Source organism: Onychostruthus taczanowskii, unplaced genomic scaffold (genome assembly GCF_017590055.1).
Source record: "Onychostruthus taczanowskii isolate IOZ18803 unplaced genomic scaffold, ASM1759005v1 scaffold25, whole genome shotgun sequence".
NCBI lineage: Eukaryota > Metazoa > Chordata > Aves > Passeriformes > Passeridae > Onychostruthus > Onychostruthus taczanowskii.
This window is the reverse complement of record NW_024499796.1, coordinates 9,053,449-9,077,746: the sequence shown is the minus strand read 5'-3', so window position 1 is coordinate 9,077,746 and position 24,298 is coordinate 9,053,449. Positions and strand designations below refer to the sequence as shown.

General features: G+C 46.7%; 1 protein-coding gene across 1 annotated transcript; it reads left to right on the top strand.

Annotated features, from left to right (window-relative positions):
• Nucleotides 1-990: 990 nt before the first annotated feature.
• Nucleotides 991-20,125, top strand: TRAF1 (TNF receptor associated factor 1). The gene is made up of 11 exons (XM_041406811.1): nucleotides 991-1,100; nucleotides 9,468-9,688; nucleotides 10,392-10,476; nucleotides 12,213-12,311; nucleotides 13,256-13,417; nucleotides 16,012-16,083; nucleotides 16,670-16,735; nucleotides 16,956-17,378; nucleotides 17,851-18,028; nucleotides 18,661-18,809; nucleotides 19,910-20,125. The coding sequence occupies exons 2-11, from the start codon at nucleotides 9,480-9,482 to the stop codon at nucleotides 20,123-20,125; spliced, it is 1,659 nt and encodes a 552-aa protein (XP_041262745.1). The 5' UTR covers nucleotides 991-1,100; nucleotides 9,468-9,479.
• Nucleotides 20,126-24,298: the final 4,173 nt, after the last annotated feature.

The window sequence follows — 24,298 nt, the reverse complement described above, 5'->3', positions numbered from 1 at the left end:
AGTACATGGAAATGCTCAGTGGGGCTGTCTAGACAGGCCACCTGTAAACATTTCTGCTTCTGAACCGTGTATTGTGAGACCTAATTATCTCTTTAAATGACAAGGAGCATGTCTTGTTTCCACAGGTGACTTGTGACATTTAAGTTCTATTGATTTTTAGTGAGCCAGACTGCAAAAAAGGCTCCTGAAGACCAGTTATTTAAAAATAACACATGAAAATGCTGCTCTTAAATATCAAATTGCAGTCACTAATTAAAAAAAAATCTTTAATCTTATTTGTTATCTCTGTTTCTATTCAGAATTAACAATCCAGTATATCACTGAGATCAGTAAGATACTTCAAATGCATGCATTTAAAAGGGAACATTTGTTCAGATAATCAGCCACGTGTAGGCTGGAGGTGTGTACAAATCCCAGTGTCAGGAAGATTTCCCTTCCCCACGTGGCATGGCTTGGCTTTCACAGCAAAACCACGTGGGGGAAAGGTATATCAGTGTCTCCATCTGCTTCCACATGCAGAGGATGTTGTCAGATTTCTGCAGGACAAGAGAAGATGGAAGTGACATGGGAGTGATTTTAGAGCTCAGTGCCAACCTTGGTGCCTCACGGTCAGAGAGTTCTGAGGCACCAAGCAGCCCCCAGGATTAATCCCAGCAAACATGGAAATTCTTGGAATAATCACTGCTTAGGTGACTCATCTGTATTATGAAATGGAAATTATTTTAAAGCACATTCTGTCCTTCCAAGCTTAGTGTGGATTCTGGACACCAGAGCTTTTCTCTCTGAATTGTACACAGTGTTTTTCTGTTCCTTGCTTGTTTATGTCTGTGATGTGCAAGTCTCCAAATGTTCCAGCCTTTGAATCCCCAGCCAAGAGCTGTAGTGCTTCCAGAAGGACTCGAATTTCCCTGCCCCACTGCTGCAGTGCTCCCAAAGGCCAGGCAGTGCCAGGTGACTGCTCTGCCTCCCTGCTGATGAACTGGCCTCAGAGCTGAGTGCTCCTGCCCACGTTTATCCCCAGTTTTCCAAAAAAAAAAATGGATGGCTGACCTTGCCTGCACAGATCATCTCTGAAAGCAGGACTTTCTAAGGGCAATTAAGTAAGTTTTTACTTAATTATTGTACTTTTATTCCTTTTTCGTATATTTCCCTTTGAATAAGGAAACTCAGCAGATGCCATTCAAATGGGATTCTCCCTGGGTACTCTTGGCAGGCCTGAGTTGGTTGAGTTCCAGAGATTATAACAAATCTAAGGGTTAATACTGTGATATCCTTTGGCTCTTTTAAAAATACCTGTTTCTGTACATTTCCATTTATATTTTAGACTGGTTTTTAGACAGCTAAGCATCACAAAATGAACTCATTTCTCTTTTCATTGCGACCAGAAATTAATCTCAATGACCCAAGCTGGTGAGTGACTTGAATAGCCCAAATTCCAGCCTGTTATGCACAGTGACATGTGAAACTCACACTTTGCTCTGGGCTGAAAGCTGCTGGGCTGTGCCAAAGAGCTGTGACTAATTTAGGGAGAGAGCCAAAGGGTGCCTTTCTCTGGCCATTGTTCCCCAAGCAGGGAAGAAGTGATTTTGTGTGTAGAATCCTTCAGGACATGCCACAAGCCCTAGGTAGTCTTACTCAGCCAAGTGCTCCGTCAAAAATGGTGTGAAATTAGGAATACCTGGCAATTTTAGGAGAGGAATGGTAAATCCCTATTGCAGACTAGTGTTACTTTCTGAATACCTCCATAGTGACTGCCATAATTCTCTCCTGGCTGACCCCAACACATATATTAAATACTAGGGGGAAGAGTGTGGGCTAGGAGGGTGCAAGCCCAAGTTAGCACATAATTTTTATTTTGTTATGATGCTCCACTGTCATCTGAAATGATTTGGAATGGGAGAAATATTCACTTCATCACGGTGAGTTTGTTCAGTGCATCTGGGCAATGCAAAGCCAGAACATCACACCAAAATTCTTTTCTGTATTTGCACAGCAATGTAGATGTTCAGTGTAGGGACAGTCCCTCTTCTGAGTAAGCAGGTGGAGCAATACAAAATCCTTGAATAAAATCCTTGGTAAGATTACTTTCTAGTTCAAAACTCTTCTAATAAACATTATCAAACACCCATTCCCACAAAGAAGAGCTGTGGAATCAGCTGGCAGGGGTCTGTAGGTCCCTTTACAGAAGAGGTGTCAGGAGAGGAGTGAACACAGGGCAAGGAAATCCATCTTTTCTTTTGAGTGGAGATTATTTTGTAATTTAAAAAAATCCCAGTCTGGGAGCTGCCAATTTGGTGTCCATCCATGGTGGGTAGTCTGACTTGACCCTGCCTACAGAGGTCTATTTTCAGCCTGTGTAAATGTTAATGTTTAGACATGTCTCCCAGCAAAATGTGTTCTTAATCTCCTGCTGAATTCTTACATCAGAACACACAGAAATTTAGCATGGCTGTCAGTTATTTTCCAGTAAAACACCCACCTTATAGCAGTTACATATGCTTTCAATTTTTAGGATATTTAATAATGTTTTCATCTCTAATTAGGAGAAATATCTGGGCTTGACTCTTTCATTCTCCTGGGAACCAAGAGTTTGCTTTTGCCAATTGCTGGATCATTACAGAATTCCAGTCCTTGTGTTAAATTTTGCTTTTCAAGTTCTGAATGAACTTGGAATTTGGATACATGTTTAAGCAGCAACCGATTTCCTGGAAAATACTAAACTGGATTAAACACCACAACTCTCATAAAAAGAACATTCAAGTGTAGAAAACAATAGCAGAGAGATCCTGAGTAAAACTTGCTCTATTCAACCCTTTCTTTTCTTCAAATATTTCAAAGGAAATATTTGTTACACACAGGGGGTTATGTATAAAATGGTTATATTTACCCACATTCCGAGCTAGAAGTCACGAAATGCAGATTATTCCTAAGGTGCTGTGGCTCAGACTATAATTCCTTTGTTTGTTTGCTACTTGACAGTTAAAAGGGGCAATTTCTTTTACAGGCAAAGTAAACAAAAAGTTATATTAGATGCACTTTAAGTCAGTTGAGATATTAAACCCCCAGAATTGGGGTTTACAGTGGAAAATCTATTTTCTCTTAAGGGCAGCAGCCCCACTGGTGCCAGTTTAAAGGACTCCAGAGCACACAGAGGTTCAGAGCTGGGTTTAGTGCTCTGAGGCTGGTTCTAAGGAGCCCTGATATGAGCTTGAATTGTCTAATTTGGCTTTACAAGAGGAGCCCCAGCAGCACATTCTTTCCACTGGCAGCTCCCTGCAGTTTGTACCATGAGGAGCACATCCTCAGCTAGAACAAATCCGTGGCATTGAAATTCTTTTGGAGGAGCTACACTTGATACCTACATCTGCAGATAGAGGATTTCTTCAACTGCAGCACAAAAAAAAAAAAAAAAAAAACCAGTGGGAAAATTGCTTTGCAAAGAGGAAATATGTCAGGAACACCTCAGCCATCCCAGTTTGTACCTGCTGAAAGGGGAATTGCAATACACAGACATCAGCTGAGGTGTTGGTGACAGGCTGGGCCTGAGTGGCAGCTGTGACTGAAGTCATTCCTGTGCTGCATGGCTGAGCTGTCTGGCTCTGCCAGGGTCTGATTAGCCAGGTTTCCTTCATTACTTATAAAAAGCAATATGCCATAAAAGTGTCATTTTCACTGCTTAAATCATAAATTTTTCCATTAAAACCTTCTGCCATAAGGTCCTAGAGGATATTCATCCCCAGGCTCTGACAGGGAGGTAGGAATGGGTGTTCATTGCCAGCAGCAGTGAATTCCAACTGTTTGAAGTCACCAATCTGTGTAATATTAAAGGGTGGGCTTCTTTCTAAGCTTCTGTTTTGGTCAGGAATCTCAAAAACAAGGTAGGATCAAAAGCTTCCTATGGAACCATGAGGGATCAACTTAATCCTTGACATAATTTAGCAGGATTCCATGGATTTATACCAGAAACTGGGGGGATGTATCTAAACCTACATGAGCTCCTGCCCTGTGTCCCTGCTGATCCTGCCAACCCCCGTGCCCAGTTCTGAACTGGGATTAGTCCCAGCCCAGAAACATTTCCCAGGGCTTTGAAACAAGATATTCATGATAAGAAAAACTGTTGGATGTGACTTTAGAGAACCAGATTTAGGAAATGCTGAATTTCCTTCCGGTCCATGTCTTGCCCCAAGGAACCCCAGGCTTTGCTTGTGAAGCATCTCCACAATTCCTGCTGCCCTCCAAAGCCAGGCTTTGGTTGTTTTGGTTCCTCCCAGGCTTCCCCTGAGCCTGGGCAGATGGGAGCATTCCCTGTGTTCCTCCTTCTCTGGCTTTGGGGTTCCAACACCCAGTTTGTGATTCAGATGGTGGATGTGGAGCTGCAAGTTTTGTTTCCTTGGCTGGATTCCAAGGACGCTGCTGGGAACAGGTCTGGGATTTTGGGCTCTTGGGTTCCATCCCTGGCACGGCTGCCAAGAGGTCTGGCCTCAGGAGAGGGCTCTTTTTATTCAGGAGTTTAAACACTTACCTGTTTGCCCTATTCAGAATATAGGCCTGTTACTCTTGCACTTGCTTTCCCCACTTCCAGATGTAATTTTTCATTCAGGCTCCTCCTGTGCTTAAAATTAATTTTCCTTTCTCCTTGAGAATCCTCCTTAAAACATCTTGGTTTGTGAACACTCAGGAGTTTTACTTCTTGCTATAGCAGTGTTTTGGTGAGGGCTTTGTTTTCCATTTACAATATGGATAAAGAGAATTTTGTTTTCCTCTTGTGAAACTTCATAGAACACTTGGAGCTTCTGTGTTCCCTGGGTGTGTTGCCCATAAAATCCAGGTACAAATAGACATGTCAGTGGTGGTGTGGAAATTACTCAGGATTATGAATCACACTGAAAAATGCCATTGGAAAACTGAGCCTGATGCTGTTAGTCATTCTGCAATAGCAGAGGGAATTATGGGCTCAGTGGAGGAGAGATGCAAGTTAGTGCAGAGTCAGTCTCTTTCTGCTTCTGACATGTGGAAAACATCTTCAAACATCTTTATTTTTCACTGTTATTAGCAAAATGAGCAGCTTCTGAAAGGGTTAAAGGAGATTTGCCATAACCTTCACTTTCCCCTCAGTGCTTGTCATTTATGAGAATTAATGAAGATATTAAATAAATCTAATGTTTCCTTTTTCTGTTTCCACTAATTAGTCCCAGTCAATCAATAGAATATCCACATTTTCCCAGCTGGTTTAGAGTCAAAAGATACTGAAACTGAACTTGTTTTTTCATGTCACATCCAGAGCTTTGGAAGAGTGTTTTGGCAGGCTTCCCCCTGGGCACAGCTCCCATTCCCAGAGTTCTCTCCAAAGCATTAAGAATGGAAAGAAGCAGCTCAGAATTTTCCAGTTTAGCTCAGGCTTTCTGTACATTAAGAGAAACAGAAGCACAACCACAAGCACAGCAAAACCCTTCATGTGGCCAGGGAGCTGAGCTTCAGCTGGGGAAACTGGCACAAACTGGTCCGTGCTGGGCTCACAAACTGGGCTCACACATCACCCACGTTTGTCCTGCTGTGGGTGGGGGACAGTGGCTGAGGCACGAGGCCACCAGGGAGCTTCTCCTCATGAAGGAGATCTGCCTGCTGGCCTAAACTCAGAGGCAGCCTCAGAAATCTCTCAGTGAGTTACTCTGAAATACTCTTGCTTGTAGGAAACCATCAAGGCCACTGTGATGGAGAGAAACACTTTCATTTTCTCTCTGCTCTCCAGGGTGATTCCTTGGCTTGGCTTGTGGAAACTGCTTAAGTGAGTGACTGAAATAAGCCACACACACACACACACACACACACACATATATATATAAAATGTCAATTTTTGGGTGCTTCTCTCCTGTCAAATGCTGGAGAGGTGCTCCAGAAAATCTATTATTTGGAGGAAAACATTCCTATGATAATACTGCCTTACAGAGAATATGATCTGGGAAAAATCCTGAGGCAGAGCAGGGATGAGGAAAATAAAATTGATTCCTGATGTCTCTTTGAGGGTTGCAGTCCAGCTCTTATGAAACTTAGTGAGAAATTTTCCTGCTCTTGTAATGAGGGCTGGGCTGGTCCTTGGGGTAGCACCATAACAAAGCAGAGCCACAACTGGTAGTAAGCACAAAACTGGTAGTAAGCTACAGCTGATAGTAAGATAAAACTGAAACATGTCAAAAGATTTTATTAGAGACAAGAGGCTGAATTCTGGCAAAGCTGTCAAGTTCACTGAGGATAATAATTAATTATTAATGATTCTTCTTTTTCTAATCTTGAATTGGTGGAACCTCACAGACACTGTGTTCCATTCAGAAAATAAGTGAATATTTATATTCACTTATTTTATAATAGTGTGGAAGTTACAGAGCTCCTCCATATCAGAGCTCTGAGCAGGCAGGAATCTTGACTTGAAGCACTGAGCTCCAGTTCCTAGAAGTGCTGGATCTCATGGGCACTGGATTTGCTTTTACTAGCAAATTTTCCTTCCTGTGTTTTACCCATATTCAGTTTTCCTAGAACATGTGCACATTTCCAGCTAATTTATATAAATTGAAAATTGTGTTTTCATCGGAGACATCCCTATCTTAAACATCTCTCTGAAATGCAAGTCTCCTTTTGATTACAGTCTTTAAAACCCAGAGCATCTGAGCCTAAATTCCATTTTCAATGTCCTGTGAAATTGGTAGCATTAAAAGTCTCAACACCTTGGCTTATTTTTAAAAGGTGATATTAAATATAGGAATATATTCCCTTATGCACTTTTCCCATAGGATATAAAATGGTCATTCCCTCTAAATAGTAACACAGTGCCCTGCAATGCTGAGCACTGCTGGAATGCCTCTACAGTAAAATTAAGCTTCAAATTTTAATCTCTCTCTGAGCCACATCCTGTTTTCAGTTAACTGATCTCATATGGGGGAAATTTACCACAGGAAATCTCTCTAGTTGGTTTGGAAAGTACCAAAACCTTATCTTTAGTTTCTTTGTGTAACTCAGCACCTTTGGAGACAGAGGTGTAACAGAATCACAGAAACTTTCAAGAAGTCTCAAAGCCAGAGGAAAGGAGTGAGTTAAGGGCACGGGGAAGAGGTGGAGCTGCCACTTCATCCCTGAACTGACCCTGTGGTGTAACACTGATCATTCTAAAATTAACATCTTTGTACCCCCATAATCTGAAAAACCACATCCAGAAGTCTTTTCCTTTCTGAAAGAGGTTTTAACTCACATCCTGGCAGAAACTGCCCGGGCCAAATTAACTTAGGATGAATTTTAACAACCCAGACGAGGACAAATGGCTCAGGGCAAGGCCTCAGTGGGGCTGTGTCACACTTTCCTCCTGGCTTTGAGTTAACACCCAGCCCTGGTGACTCTGAACTACACATCTACACCAGCTCAGAGCAGAGAGGAGGGAGCTGAGGTGTGTGTTGTGTCTGCCTGTGCACACCCAGCACGGGAAGGTGCCGGACTCGAGGCAAGCTCTGCTCAAAGGAATCCCTCAGCAGCCAGCACACCCCACGGTGCTGCAGCGCTGGCTCCTGTCAGGGCAGCAGTGCAGAAGCAGTGAGGCACCCAGAGGAACACCTCTGCTTCTCATTGTCAATGCTGAGCAGGGCATCACCCCCAGGGATGTTCCCCGCAAGGAACAGTGAACACATTTGCATGTACAGCTCTTTTTCTGACTGAATCCTCTAGAGCTAGAGAGGGTGGCAGGTTGCGTCGGGGGTGCACAGGTCCATTATTCTGCTGATAATGAAACTCCGCTTTGTAGAACCTTTCCTGCGCTCTAAGAAGGCTTTGCAGGCATTGCTGTCTCCCCGAGCTGCTTTGGAGGGTGAGGCACAGCGGGGCTCCCCCGGCGAGGTTTCCCGGAGGCTCCCGAGGCTCCCGGAGCGGGCAGGGGCTGCCCCGAGCAGCCGGGGAATGTCGCGCTTTCTGTCAGGATTATCTGTCTGAGCCCCGGGCACCACGGCAGCCCCGGCACCTCTCCGCTTTCAGGAACCAGCCGCCACATTCTCCATTTTGGGTGGCCCGGGGGAATTCGCCTGGCGGGGCCTTTCCTCAGCCCGTTCCCCGTGCCCCGGGCAGGGCAAGCTCCGCTCCCGCCGGCCCCGGGGCGCGGCTCGGGCTCCCCGCTCCTCCCGGCCGAGCGAGGCAGCATCGCCCAAAGCCAGCCCAGCCCCGGCCGCTGCTCCGGTGCCGCGGTGAGCGCCCGCCCGGGCCCGGCGGGCTCAGGTACGGGAGAGGATGCGGGGAGGGATGGACGGCAGCGGCGGGGAGGGAGGGGAGCAGCGGGGAGGGAAGGGGCTGGCCGGGGATGCTGGCCGGGGGGCTGGCTGGGGGTGCTGGCCGGGGCTCCTGGCCGCTCTCCGCCGCCCTGAGCCGGGGTGGGCTGCGGGACCCCCGGGCCGGAGCGCTCCGTGCCCCGGCAGCCGCTCAGACCCCTTCGGTTCCGTGCCGTTTGTGTTACCGGCGCTCACTCCGGGCTCTGGCCGCCCCTGCGGGCTCTGCGGAGCTCCCGCTGCGATGCTGCAGAGGGAATTGGCCGAGCCAGGCCGTGGAAAAGGCTGCTCGCCCCCGGGCAGAGCCCCCAGGCCGGGGGTGTGTGCCCTGCCCGCATCACGGCGCCAGCCCGGCCTGCCCACGGCAGCCTGGGCTTCGTTTATTTTCAGATTTCTCAGTCTTTTCTCAGTTTTCAGATTTCTCAGTCGGATTTCTCAGTCTCAGTTAGCAGTCTGTTGGTAATACTGACACAGGTTATGGTGTGTCAGTGCTGTTATGGGGAAAAAAATCTTTATGAAGGGTTTATTATAATGAAACTGCACCGGTTCCCTGGGTAAAAACCTTTTTGGACTTTCCAAGAGATGCCAGAATCAGTTTTGGCTGCATTTCCAAAAATATCCACTGCACAGCAAACCCAAGCAAGTTGAATATACACGATACCTTGGCACATGTGGCTCCAGGTGGGCCTGGCCAGAGCATCAAGGGCTTGTGGACTTGTGATTTCCTTTGTCACTTCACCACAAGTCTTATGACTTCGGGAAAGTCACTGTCAACACACCAGCTGCTCAGTTTCTGTGTGTATGAAGTGAAATCACGAATTTTGAGAATTGATGTGGTTGGGGATTCACTCTGCAGAAACAATCCTGTGTGATGAGGACTGACGGGACTGCAGCTCATCTTTCTACGAGCTGAAAACTCTTGAAAGAAAACCCCAACCCACCCTTTTTAGGACACTTTTGGGTCTATTTTTTGTGTTTGAGGGAAATTTTAAAGGTGTAATTTCCTGCTGGGGCCAGGTCAAACCCCAGTGTGACATTTGGTCACGCCTGTCACTGCAGACCCAGCCAAGCACGGCGGGCTTGCTGCTCAGCTCTGGGGCTCTGTGCATCCTCTCACATCCAAGTGAGTGTTTGCCTTGTCTGAGCACCTGGATTTTATCTCCTCTTGGCCAGAGCTCGCTTCAGATGGCTGAGAGCAGCCCCAGGAGCCTGCAGGACCCCCCTGGCTGTGCCCCTGATGAGAACGAGTTCCCCTTCGGGTACCCCACCAGCATCTGCCAGGACGTGCCTGGCCAGAAGTTCCTGTGCAGCAGCTGCCACAACATCCTGAGGAAAGCCCTGCAGACGCTGTGTGGGCACAGGTACTGCTCTGCCTGCCTCACCTGGATCGTCAGGTAGGTGCTGGGCACTGCCCGGGGGCACTGCCCGTACCTGCAGCATTCCCGGGGCTGGGATGGGCTGCTCTGGCATTGTCCTGGCTGGAAGGGTTTGGGTGGGGGACTGCAGGATGTTCCCTGCCTCCTCCTCCTCTCTGCCATGGAAGTCTCTGGGGCCTTGATGGGGTTTTTCTGTCTGTGATATAACAATTCTGATTTAACCTTGAAGAATTGGTCTAAGGCTTAATCCTTGGACCTTGGACTCAGTCCTTCCATGGCACTTCACAGCCCTTTGATAAGGGATGTTATGGGGTTTTGGTGGATATGATGTCATGTGTGTCTGTATCTGGCTGGGCAAAATGGGCATTTTCTGTGTTTTAAAATATGCCAGTTTTCACATTCTCCTTTCTACTTGGAGTTTTTGAATCATTCATGGGATAAATAGCTTTCCATCTTTATTCCTATTTATGGTTCAGGCTGCCCTTATTTTACTGAAATACAGATAAGATTAATGGGCATAGTCCTGATCTTGAGCAACAGAAGAGCAAAACTTTTTTGACATCAGTGTGTTCAAGAATTGGCCTTTAGTGAACAAGGACTATGGATTCTGAGTGGAAATCACAATTTTCGTGGTTTTATTTGTGTCAGTGCCTATGCAGAGACCTCCTAAACTGCAGTGCACCATGGGATTGGTATTTAATTTTCCTTTTCTTTTTACCAGAAACAATAAAAATGCAATTTGCCAGAAATGTAAAGAGGAAGATCCCAACACTTTAGGTGAGGAAAGCCTATTGGCAGAAGAAAGGGTAAGTTGTAGTTCACAGATCATTAATTTATCAATAACCATTCTCTGTAGTCATCACTGGACTGGAGTTCAGGAGGGAATAATATAAAATGCAATAGCAGCTGATAGTTACACATTTTAACTTAAGCTCTAATAACTTGGATTTCCCAGAGTTTTTGATTTTGAAAAGTGTAATGGCAGCCTCAGGACTTTCCAAATCCAGGTTCTGCATTGTAAAATCCCAAACTCTTCCATATGATTAACTTTTTATTGTCTCAAAGTAAGTGGTGCTTTCCTACTTGTAATAATATGTCTGAACTGTTACTTATTATCCTCAGGAAGTACTTTAATGGATTTTCCAACCTCATGGTTTCTTGTACCCTTCAAACACGAAGCTGGACATAATAATTGATACAAACTATGCCCTGGCCAATGTTTCATCTGTAATTTAATGGAGCAGATCTCTTCTTGTGTGATTTTCCTGGCAAATTGCTGTGCTGTTCTGTATCCCAAGGGGCCCTAAGGCCCAGCCTGTCCTTCTCCCTCTCTGATTACATGCAGGGATATCAACAGACACATAATTTGTCTAAATTTTTAGGGGGGAAATGAAAAACAGGCAGCTGACAGTGGCATAAAAGCCAAAGTTTAGAAAGCAGCAAAATAAGGGATCTGCTGCTGATGCTGAACTTGGTGACATCCCAGAGAAAAAAACCAAACCAAACCTCAATTTTGGAATGAATTTCCCAGTGACAGGTTTCCTGCACTAATAGGTGCAGCTGAGCCCTTCTGAGCTTTGCCTGTCAGCAGTTTGGGGTTTCCCTGCTCTGGGATTCTCCCCAGAGTGCTGGGAGTTTCTGCAGGTGGGGTTTTGAGCTGACCTGCCTGGAATTGCTCTGCCTGCTGCGTGTCCAGGCTCCAGGAGGGGATTTACCTGTGCAGATCGCTCCCAACAGATGCTGGGTGGATTTTCAGGAGCTTTGAGACGTGGGCTTTGTTTGTAAATACTTTCCTGCCTCTGTTTGTAAAGCTTTCCCCTCCAGTCCTTGCTCTTTGTTATTCTGTGTGAAATCTGCATTTCTCTGCACTGCAGACCACCCAAAAATGCCTTTAAACCTGTGGCAGGGCTTCCTCTTGTGCCAGGATCCCTATTTTAGTGCAAGGTGTAGTACTGAAGAGTGCAGTATTTCACCATTACATAATTGTACAATTCCTCGTGTTTAAATAGCACAAAAAATCGACGTAGTGCAAAGAACAAACCTCTCTCCCATCTGGTTCATATTTTTTTTCAGCACACGGTGTCTGCTAAATGGAAGCAGCCCAGATCTGAGCAGTGCTCTCAGTGCTCTCTGCAGCACGTTTAGGAGGTGTTAATGACCCCGATAATGAAATGCATTCATTAAGGGACCCCTCAGTCAGGGTCCTGTCAGCACATCGCTGCATGTGAAATATTTCAGGCTCCTGTGAAAAGAAATGCCAAATAAGAGCTGTAGTTGGCTGGGCTTATTTTCAGTAAATTAATATCGTGTCAAATAGATTATTTTTGAGTGCTAAGAAGTAAAATATTTAATAATTATTTGGGCTTCTACTACACTAAGATTAATTTGCCAGGTCACAGAGTCTTATGCAATACAGTAAATTTAAAAAAAATATTAAAGATTTATCAAGGTGTGAATTTCTACCACCCTATTCATATTCCAAGGATGCATCCAAAAGTACTTTCTGACCAATATTTTTTTCCTTATTTTGTTTTCTTTACAGGCTTTTGGTGATGCTGCCATTAATAAAGAGATTTCTGAGCTCAGAGTCCACTGTGTGACCCTTGGGTGCAGCTGGTCTGGTATCATGAAAGATTTTGAAGTATGTTCAAAGAGAGTTTATTCAGATTCATATAGAGTGGGGACAGAGAGGCAATAAAACCAGGATATCAGCAGGCACAAATTAATGCAATTAATTAGAGTCAGCGTCAGTATTGTGATTTTTACCAATGTTTTTGTCCAAATTGTGCCATTAACCTATGGAGGGTCCCCTGCCTGTGGCAGGGGGCTGGGACTGGATGATCTTTGAGGTTTCTTCCAACCCAAATCATTCTGTGCTTCTGTGATTAACTTTAGTAGGGTTTTGGCCAAATCCAGAACATTCTGAATGAAACTCACATTGCACAAACTTACATCAACTTGGTATTTTATCCATTGGTTTCCTTGTTATTTAAATGCAAGGCTGCTACAAGCAGGTGGTGACAGGGCAGAGCAGTTCAGCCTCCAGGACACTTCAGGCAATGTTTTATTGGAGAAATAATTCCTGGGCATGTTTTATTGGAGAAATAATTCCCTCCTGTGTCAGTGTATTGATTGTATTCATCATTCCTTTCAGACTGGTCTGAAATGCCTCAGTTAAAATATTTAAAATGAAAAGATGTGTGGATCTGCCATGCAAATCTGAGTGATGAATACAAGGGAGGAAGCTGGGACCAGGATCATGTTGTTTTCAAGCAAAAGCCCTAAGGGGCTTTTTAAGGGAGACCTCATGTTTGAATTTACCAAATGTTGTTTGGTTTTGGTTTTGGTTTTGAGATTATTTCAAAATTAATAATTAAGAAAAAAAATCCCCAGTAAAGTTGGTGAATTTTTCACCACTAATCTCAGTAACTTTGTGCTGTGGGACTTTACCCAAGCTTAGAAGAAATGCAGATCAGAGCCCTGGGCTGCCAGCACAGAGACTATTTATAGATAAATGTGAATATCTATTTATAGATAAACGTGAATGAGCACTTCACAAGTTGCTTTATAACTTTTTACCTCCAGGAGCATCAGAGTCTGTGTGAATATGCTTTGATCCCTTGTCACACTGGCTGTGGGCACGTGGTGATGAGGAGGAAGCTAGCAGATCACTTGGAAAAGGGATGTGTCAATAATGTGACAGTGTGTCAGCAGTGCCAGTGCAGCCTGGCCAGCTCTGAGTGCCAGGTAAGAACATTTCTCTCTCAAATAAAGGCTTTTTATTGATGCTTTCAATGACCTGTGGTGCCATTTTCCCCTCCTGATTTCGTTGCACTCGGGGAATATTTAATTTTCCTGAGTTTGATCATTTTCCCACACGAGTGTTGGAGGACAGAATGGGTGTGATGATGTGCTGCTGATGTGACAAAGTGCCCCTGTGCTCCCCTGGCTTTGGGCAGCCCAGGTTTCATCTCCTACCCCAAAATGAGTCCTGGTGTGAGGCAAGAGGAAACCAGAAAAGCACAGACAGCAGCAGGGAGGGGATCTTGAAAGTGGCTGAGGTTTATTCAAACTAAAACTACCCACAAATTTGCAGGGCAGGATTCTGTCAGATATTATTTCTATAGATCTGACCAGGTATAAATCTCCAAATTATCAGCAGTGACCAGGAAGATCTCACTCTGAATCTGCCACAAATATCTCAGTACCCATTCAAACATATTTTCTTTATATTTTTTATGCTATTTAGTACAAAACAATGAATATTGTTCCCTCTGAATGATTTCAAGAGGATAATTGCCAGCCTTGCAGTTGGGCACGGTGATTAAGGACCCACAGGAGAGGAGGGCTGTGAATATTTCAGAGATGTAAATAGTTCTGAGTGTCCAAAGTGTCACAAATTGGTGCCTTTCAAATACTGAGCTGACAGATTTGTAAGGAATACGAGTCCTCCTGGGGCAGGAATGGGGTGCTCTGCTAAAATCTGCTCCCTGGGCAGCTTCTGCTCGGAGTCTTGGACGCTGAAAATTTTAAACTTTCTGTGCTGAAGGGCACAGACCCCCAAGAAAATTCTGTGTTTGACCTGAGGCCGTGGAGAAGGCTTCCAAGATGGATTGATAGCACTGGGATTCCAGGTGTGGAGTTGGATTAAGTGTGTAATATTAAATATATTAATTATACTTCCTATAAGTATAATTAATTATATTTCCTATAAGTATAATTAATAAATATTATTCCTAAACAACACAATATTATTTATTATTGATATTAAGTAATATTTAATATTAATATTAAAGTGTGTAATATCTCAGGGTAGAAAACAAATGCTTTCAATCCTGACCTCAACAGAGGCAGAAAAAAGAAGCCAAACCCAGCACTGCTCGTCCTTCAGTGACCTGCAGAGAGGGGAGAACCCGGAGCCAGGCTCATCCTGCCGGTGCTAAACCCAAAACTGAGAACACCAGAAGGTGGCAACACCAATTCCTGCCAGCCTTGCTGGGCTGGGGCTGCAGGGGAAGCTGAGCTGGGCTCCTCCTCTGCTCAGGGCTCTCTGCAGCTCCAGAGCTCCTTTCCTCCCACTCAGCCACCACCTAATTGTTATTTTGGTTGGGAAACCTTGGTAACCGAGCAGGGGGTTGGCCTCGAGGTGTGGCTTTTTCTCGGCCTCCTTTAGTATGTGTAGAATTCTGGTTGCTGATGTGCTTTAATGAATTTGCACCGGGTTCAGGATTGTGGTTATTTGTGGGTGCTCCAGTGTCCACAACCCTCTGGGGAGAATAGTAAATTTTGGGTGCTGCTCTTGCTCTCTTCGTTTTATTCATTCAGTTTAAGGTCTTGTGATTTTTTCTGTATTTCTCTATTTTTAAATAAACTTCTCTGCTCTGAAGGAGAGCCCCTCTCCCCCTCAAGAAAGTGGCGATCTGAAGGAGTAAAAGAGCAGAAATGAGTAAGATCACTGGCAAGATAGAGAGTGTTAAAAAACGAGTTAGAGAGTGAGAAAACCCCGTGGCTGCATTTCTGAGAATCGAAAGGGAAACCTCAGAACTGGTGTGCAGAGGAGCTTGTGGAGATTAAAGGCATCCCCTCTGCAGAGTGTGGCAGCTGCTGTGTTAAATGCAGATTTACAGAGCCAGTGCCAGGGGGATCACTTCACCCTTCCTGAGGCAGAAATGGCAGGAAGGCTCCTGTGAGTGTGATGCATTTTGTGCAGCACATCACGATGGAGAATTTGGATTGCAGCCTCCAAAGTGCTCATAAGCAGGATGCAAGAAGGGTCTGCACGTTGAGCAAAGTGGATGGAGTCAGCACAAGAAGAGTTTATATCTGAATTATATTTGAATGTGAATTTATATTGGAGTTTCCTGTGCTGTAACCTGTTTATGTTCATATATATATATATATATATATATATATATAAGAATTTGGATTGCAGCCTCCAAAGTGCTCATAAGCAGGATGCAAGAAGGGTCTGCACGTTGAGCAAAGTGGATGGAGTCAGCACAAGAAGAGTTTATATCTGAATTATATTTGAATGTGAATTTATATTGGAGTTTCCTGTGCTGTAACCTGTTTATGTTCATATATATATATATATATATATATATATATATATATATATGTATATATTTGAATTTCCTGTTCTCTGGTCATTGTTGCTTCCTGTTCTGTAATCCCCTGCTTGTCACTGCATGTATGTGAGTGCACATTTCTGTGTGTGTGCACATAACTTTGAACCTGGCAGCACCTGCACATTGCCAGTCTTGTATCCAATATCCCAGAGTGACCTTTAATTCAATAATCAAATAAGGTACTGACTTTTTTCCTTCTTGTTTCAATGACAGGAACATTCATGTGAAGGCAGTTTAAGCAAGGAGAAAAAACCTGTGCAAACAGAAACAGCATCAAAGGAAAAGGTGGGTGAAGGATAAGGAAGTGCAATGCAGCTCTATTTCAATTAATTAAATTATCTCATGTTCATTTAGATTAAATGAACACCTGAGAACATTTCCAGATCCAGCAGTTGTTTCTGGCTGCTCTTTACATCCCAGCAAAACCCTGCTGACTGCCTTCCCTCCCCTGCTCCCACAACTACCTTCACTAAATTTTCTTCTCAATTAACCTTGTGAAATGGGCAAATCTTTGTTTCCTCTCATAGCCTGAGTGAGAGCCACCTGAGCAGGAGTGTGCTGTACAGCATTTACAGCATCTTCTTTGTGAGAAATTGGGTGCTCATTAATTGTGTTCTGTCATTTTGGGGTCTGGGAGAGGGATGCCTCACTGCCAGGCTGTGTGCAGGAAACTTGCTCTCCACCACACTCTTAATTGATTTACCATCAATTTCCAAAGCCAGCTGGCCACTGGCAGCTGTGGAATTACCTTGAGTTGAATTAATCAGATTTATAGCTGCTGGGTTTGTGGCTTAGGTGTTTGTGGGGAAATAAAAGAATTCCCTTCAATTGGTTTTGATTATTTCCTCTGCATTTTTTTTTTTTTCAACAGAGCCACTCTACATCCTCATCCAGCAAGGAAGGCTGTTGTTTTTCTGAAGTTGGCTGTGCATTTAGGGTGAGTCAAACAGGTCCCTTCAGGATGTTCCCCCCTGGTTTGGACATTCCCTTCAGGGAGGTGTCTCTCAAAACAGAGCCAGCACTTCTGATGCCGGGTGATGGAGCTGCACCTGCACCTCGCAGTTTTTCCATCTCCCAGGGGGCTGAAGGACGCTGGGTTTGGCCCCAGGGCAGCTGGGGTGGCCGTGGAGGTGCAGTGACAGCGTTGTCTCCTCCAGGGAAGCAAAGAGAAGATCCAGGAGCACGAAAAATCCGCGCTGGGGTCTCACATGCTGCTGCTGCTGCAGCACATGAGGCAGCTGCAGGGAACCCTGTGCTCCAAGGGCTTCACCCCACGGCCAGAGCTGAGCTTGAAGAGTGCAGGAAAAAGCATCAGTGAGCTGCAGATGCCAGCAGGGCTGGAGTTCAGCAGGGATCCAGAGGTGGACTGTTTCCCTGGATCTTCTGTCCCTGAGGATGAGTCTGTCCTGCAGCAGCTCGTGAGGGAGAAGGTGATTTCTGAGCTGGAAAATAAGCTGCACGTGTTTGAGAACATTGTGGCAGTGCTCAATAAGGAGGTGGAGAGCTCTAATTTGGAAATCCTGGCCTTCAGGAGACAGAGTGAACTGGACCAGAACATAATACGGAGCCTTGAACTGAAGGTAAATAGACAGCAGGGATTGTCTGGGTGCTTGTTCTGTAGACAGCAAATGCTGACACACATCAGGGGGAGCTGGGTAGGGAGCAGAACAGGAGTCTGAGCTGTGAAGAGCTCAGATCTGGGCACATGTTCAGGATCCTTTTGTTGTTTGATACATTTTTTAAACGTGGATCTCTGGTATTTGTTCTCTAAATCCACGTTTAGGCAGTGAGATACTCCTGGGAGTTCTGAGTGCTGGTTTGCCATGATCAGCCTGTGAGCAGGCAGGAGAGCTGTTTAATGGCCTGATCCTCCCACAGCAGCATTTTGCCTGGAGGCCCAAACAGCATCTCTGTGTATGTTTTGACATATTGCTGTCACTGAGAAAGGAATCAAAGCACAGCTTCCAGAGCATGAGGACTCCAGGAGGACCCAGCCAGCCCTGCAGCACAGCCTGGAGCAGGGGGTGGCTGAGGACTGGTTTTTTGTCCCAGATTGCAGAGTTGCACCGGTGCCTGACGCAGAAGGACGCGGGCCTGAGCAGCCTGCACAAGAGCCTGCTGTTCTCTGAGCAAGCCTCCTACGATGGCATCTTCCTCTGGAAAATCACAGAGGTTGGCAGGAAGCTCCAGGACTCTGTGACTGGCAGGACAGTCAGTTTGTACTCCCCAGGTAAAGCTCAAGATGGAGATGTGTGCTCACAAGACCCCCCAGCCCTTCAGAATCCCCCCCCATTTTCCCAGAACTCTGCTTCTTTCTGCTCGTGCCAGCAGGAGCATCTTTAAACAGCTCCTTAAGCCAAGATGCTGTTTGTGCAGAGATCTGCAATCCAGGGCGTGGGATGTGCTTTTCCAGAGGGCTGTGCTCTAGTTTGGGCTCTCATCCTGCCCTTGGCTCTCCAGCACAGCTGCCTGCAGTGCATCCATCTCTCCCAGGTGCCTGCTGGCACCACGTGGCTGCAGCTCTTTCCCATGGGGGAAGTAACTGGATTAGGTAAATAACACTTGTGTGCCTAATAACAGGTAATTTTCACCAAGGTTTGAGGCACTAATAGGATTCCAACCACTGGGTTTTCATTGTAATCTCCAGGGGGTGCTGATTTGCCTGTTCTCCTTTCTGTGAGAGCAAACCACGTCACACGTTGCCTTTTCCCATATGCCAGAACACACATTATGCCTTCTTTCCCCCCCAAAAAAAACCCAGCCACGTCACACGTTGCCTTTTCCCATATGCCAGAACACACATTATGCCTTCTTTCCCCCCTCAAAAAACCAGTCTTACTAATGAAGAGTTCTGATTTTCAGCTTTCTACACTGCAAAATATGGCTACAAGGTGTGTCTGAGGGTGTACCTGAACGGGGATGGGACAGGGAAAGGAACCCACATGTCCCTGTTCTTCGTTGTCATGAAAGGAGACTACGACGCTTTGCTCCCCTGGCCTTTCAGGCACAAGGTAAGAAGGAAAACCTTTCCACAACTGATCCCAGCCAAAAGTCAACACAAGGTGCCTATTTCCCTGCAGTTTTGTGGAAGTTGAGTGCTTTTCCACGTCCCTTTCCAAAGGTGAGGGACTGCCTGGGTAATGATTTTCTCTGACTGGAGTCCCTTGCAGGGAAAGCTGCTCCTGCTGATATTCCAGACTTTGCCAGGCAGGATTGTCACCACCAGAAAGTGGTGTTTGGAATATTCCAACCTGTGTCCACCTGGGCTAAAGCCAGACACATCTTCTGGCCCTTGCTAAGCACAGGTAATATCACTTTAGAGGGAATTGTGATTTGCTGCCTGAAGGCATCAGAGGGGTGAGGTGAGACTTCCAGAGGTGCCACAGATGTCTGATGTGATCCTGGTCTGATTTTTTCCCTAAGTGTGATCAGATAATGGCAGCAATGGTTAGGAAAGCAGTGAAACCATGGCAGGGCCTGACCTGTGCTCTGGCACTTGCCTTTGTAGGGTAATAATTCTGTAAACCTTTCCTATAAATAGCTTTACTGCCAGTTAGCAGCCAAAAAAAAACCAAAAAAAACAACAACAAAAAAAAAAACCAAAAAAAAAAAACCAAAAATCAAAGTTCCCAATCCTGACTGTATTAAAAGATTGTTACAGATCTTTCATATTTCAAGCTATAGAACAGTGAGTTAATAAAAGGGGTAATGAGGTGGGGAGATTCTATACTGATATTTAGGTTGTGTCTTTTACCTATTTGTGCATGGGCAGCTGAGCTCTTTCTTCTGATTCCAAAGCACAATAACAGAATAAATGCAATGACTGTAACCAAACCCAGGGGCTGTTCAGGAGGGAGAGAGAGGAAAAAAGCCTTTGGACTGTGCAGTTCTCTACCAAGGAATAATTCCTTTCTTGATTTCATTTAATTTCATTTTATGGGTAGCAAAGTTTTAAAATCTTCACCTGGGAGTTCACATGACAGTACTGACCTTGCAGGTTGGAAACGTTTGTTACAGTTTGCATTTAATTATCAATTGGAGCTCTTGCAGCACTTCTGCTGGGTTTGTTTCCCACTCCAGTAACTCCTCACTGCCACATTCTGTTTTCCAGGTGACATTTATGTTGCTTGACCAAAATAACAGGGAACACATAATTGATGCCTTTCGCCCAGACCTGACTTCTGCTTCCTTCCAGAGGCCAGTGAATGACATGAATGTGGCCAGTGGCTGCCCCATGTTCCTGCCCTTGGCCAAGCTGCAGTCCCCCAAGCACGCCTACGTGAGGGAGGACACGCTTTTCCTGAAATGCATCATAGAAACAAATTAGCACATCCTGAAGTGTGGCTGGCTGGGGAGGCCACCCCTGAATATCAACAGATTATGAGGAAAAAAAAAACAAAAACAAACCTCAATTTGAGACCTTGTGTTAGTTTGTGTGTACACAAAATCCCCAGAGCCTGCACCCCCTAACCCACTGCCATGGCCTGGAGATGCCCCAGGGCAGCAGCTGCTTTAGGGGGATTATCCACCTAAGGAGACAATTCTCATGAGTTAGGAGTCACTCGTGGGTTAGGAGTCACTCACAGGGGTTAGGTGTCACTCCTGTCACTCGTGGGTTAGGTGTCACTCATGGGTTAGGTGTCACTCACATGGGTTAGGTGTCACTCCTGTCACTCATGGCTTAGGTGTCACTCGTGGGTTAGGTGTGTCACTGTCACCCCTGCCCCACGCTGCTGCAGAAGGGGCTGTTCCTCCTCACAGCTGTGACCCTGTGGCTCTGTGGTTCTGTGTCCCTGTGGCCCTGGGCAGGGGCTGAATTCCCTGCGTTCCCAGGTCTGTGGGTGCCCCTGGGGCTGAGCTGGCCCATCCTGGGCAGTGCCTGGCAGCCCCAGGGGGAGGATTTTGGCTGCTCACCAGCAGGAACAAGGGCAGATTCCTCCCCCCAGGCCCGGATCAGGGGTCTCTGTGCTTCCCCAGGACCCTGGAAGCCGGGAGCTGTGGCCCTGCTGTGGGCAGTGCTGCTGGCTGCAGCCCCACCCTGTTGGATTTATTCCTTGCTATTTATTCCAGACCTGTATTTCTGTGCTCTGTGAGGGGATGTTGAGTTGCATGGGCAGGCAGGGACCAGGTTACACCTCTGGGATTCCCAAAGGAGCCCTTGGGCTTTCCCACTGGGGATGCAGAGCTCTGGGAAGGTCAAAGCTCTGTATTTCTGTGCTCTGTGAGGGGATGTTGAGTTGCATGGGCAGGCAGGGACCAGGTTACACCTCTGGGATTCCCAAAGGAGCCCTTGGGCTTTCCCACAGTGGAAAGGGAAGGTCAGAGCTTTGCCCCAGGCAGGGTAAGGCCCCTCAGTGGTCTGGTTTGGTGTCCAGTCACTTCCTGCACCTTCAAGGCAGTTGACTTATTAGAAATTATTGATTTTTTTTTTCCCACTCTAAAATACTGCTAGAAATAGTTTTATTCTTCTTGGGTTTCCTAATGAAGGAATTAATATTTTTTTTTAATAAGCAAGACAGACTTGGGGCTGTCTGGATGTGTGCAAAATCTTTCACTTCTGTCTTGGCAACAGCCTTTAAAACAATTAATTGTGATAAAGCATCACATTTCAAAAACACCCACCCCATAAACAAATATTTATCAAAGTTTGTTTGGGAAGGAACTGGATATTCTATGTATCTTTTCCTCTATTCCACCTTTCAAATGTTCTTTCAAGGACACAGTTCTGGAGTAATTTACCTAAATACATTATGCTTTCCCTCTCTATCCCTTTGAAAGTGCTGTATTTATTACAATCATTCATATTTTCTTATGATTTTATTTATTTCCTAAATAAAGCTTACTAACTTAAGAAAGGCTTGGTGTTTTTTTTCACTGTCAGATAGGGAACTGAGCAGCTTGGAGATGTTATAGAAACAGCTGAGCCGTGCTATGCTGCACTTTCCTTCCTTGCTGTTTCCTTTCCTTCTTTCTGGGAAAGGAGGGACCTTTTGGGGCCGTGCTCAGGAGTGCAGAAATGCCCAGAACATCTCTGTCCACCTCCCCCAAACCTGCCTCGCTGGGAGAGCACTTCCAGGCTCTTCAACAGAGCCCACAGAGAGAGCTCAGTTAAAAAAAAAAAAAGACGGATATGGATGAAATCCATGCTAAATAAACAAACAGCCACGAAACCCGATGCTCCTCCATTGGAAGGCGCAGCTGGCAGTAACCAGCCAGATCTGCTCTGCCTGGGAGTGCCGGCACCCCTCGGACCCAGGGCTCTCCTCCGAGGGCATTTCCATCCCTGGGAAGGGCTCCGGGAGCTGGGGCTGCCCTGCCAGGCTCGGCAGGAACCGGAGGAATCCGCGGATCCCCTTTCCAGTGTGGGGTTCTTCCCGGAACGGGCTCGATTTTCATCTCCCGGACCTTCAGCCTCGATAAGGAAGAGGCTGGCACTGAAAGGAGCTGGAATGGGGGCGATATCAAGAGTTCTGTGATCCAGCAAATCATTTCTGTGTGGTTTTGTCTGGATCAAACCAAACGATGCAGAAAAATCAAGGAGGCTTTGAGAAAAAATCAGTGGCATTTGCTCCGTGTTCAATGGCCAGGTTGGCAAAGAGTCAAAATGCTGAGATGGCCTGAAATAGTCAGGGACAAAGTTTGGAGGGAACTTTATTTTTTTTTTTTTAGTGGTCTAATAAAGCTGAAAAAAAAAAAAAAAGAGGCAAAATTTTGGTTTATAAGCCCTTGTTCAGGACAGGGGAAGAACTCAAGCCTTGCACACGGGGGCTCGGGCTGGTTGTGTTGGTCAGCCAGGTGGAGAGGTGATGGAATTGAGACCCTCGGAGCAGAGGGAAGAGGGGGGAATGAGCAATTTGTGGGAGCCACTCCTATTATCAGGGATGTGTCCCATGGAACCGGCTGCTCCTCCAGCTGGAAGTGGCACTCGGGAGCCGCTCTGGAGGCGCCGGGGCCAGCGAGAGCCGCTCCTGCGGATCCGATCCCCACGCCAGGCCTGGAGCTCCCGGGAGCTCCGTGTTTGGGTTTCCATTCAATATTCCTCGGCTTCGGTCTCCAAGGCTACACGCCAACATCCAACCCCTCCTCCCACTCCTGTTTTCAAAGAAAGAAAAACACTGTGAAAAGAGGCTGCAACGATTTCTGGGCAGTTTTCAAAGCAGAGGCAGCGCTGGGAGCTGCTCTGCCCGCACTCTCCGCAGGCTCTGCTCCAGATTCCCGGCTGCTCCATCCCCCTGCGAGAGGGAAAGCACCTCCCCTCGGCAAGTGCAGGGTGTGGGGAGCAAGTAAAAGTTTTTAAGGAGAAATGGGAGTTTGGAGTAGTTATCTACACGGGGCACCATTCAAATCCTTCTGCAGAAGCTGGGTTTTTTGGGAATTCCACAGCCGGGAGCCCTGCCCTGGAGCCTGAGCTGGTCGAGGAGGGGGCGGGATTGCTGCCCTCAGCTTTGCCCCTTTTGGGAATTCCACAGCCGGGAGCCCTGCCCTGGAGCCTGAGCTGGCGCCAGTCCCTGGCCGAGGAGGGGGTGGGATTGCTGCCCTCAGCTTTGCCCCCCTTTGGGGGGTCTCGTTCATTTCTGTTCCCTCGTTTACAGAATAATCTGCTTTTAAGGGCCGGATACTCCTGCCCTGCTCCAGCACAGACAGCGGGGCAGCCTCGGGTGCCAAACCAGTGTCCAGCTCTCCAGGCGCTGTCACAGCCCCAGCACCCGCCTGGGACCGCCATCCCACTGCCAGAGAAATGGGATATCCGGGGATAGCTAGGTGGGTGTGAAGCGGAGGAAGAGGAGGATGAAGAGAAGGAAAGAGAGGAGAAAGGAAGATGAGGAGGAAGAGGAAGAGAAGGGAGCTCACTGCAGTGCAATCTGAGGCCAGGCTTGCTGGATGCTGTGGCAGAAGCACCTGCAAAGAAACCAGAGTTAAATCTGGTTTATGTTGCTGTAATTATGTTACTTGATTCCGGATGGAAAATACAGGATACATTTCAAATTCTGGGGTTTTTTTTTTTTTCCACTTTTGTTGGAGACTTTTGTCCCAACGCGACGCTCCCGTGCTCTCCCTCCGTGTGGAATGGTTTCAGTCGGGTTCTCCCTGCGTACACCCCCGGTGAACTCGATCCAGCCTTTGATTTCCGTGTCACACCATCCGCATTCCTGCGGCGAGCAAGCAGAGCGCTGCAAACACCAGCCGCGGGGCCGGGAGGAGGGCGCTGCTCCCCCGGTGCCCTCGGGGACAGGCTGGGACAGGATCGCTGTCCCGGGAGCGCAGCAGCCCCCGGCATTTCGGGCACACGCGGCACGGACGGGGAGCGGGGTTTCTCCCGGGCTTGTGGGCAGGGGTTATTTTAGTCCCGGGTGACTCACACTTATCCCGGTGTGACTCACGGGGAGCTGGGGCCCGCGGCTCCTTAGGGGCACGGCACGGCACGGCACGGCGTGGCACACTTGGCACACGCGGTTTTTCTCACGCAGCCCAGCGCAGGGAGCGGCAGCGCGGCCCTGCC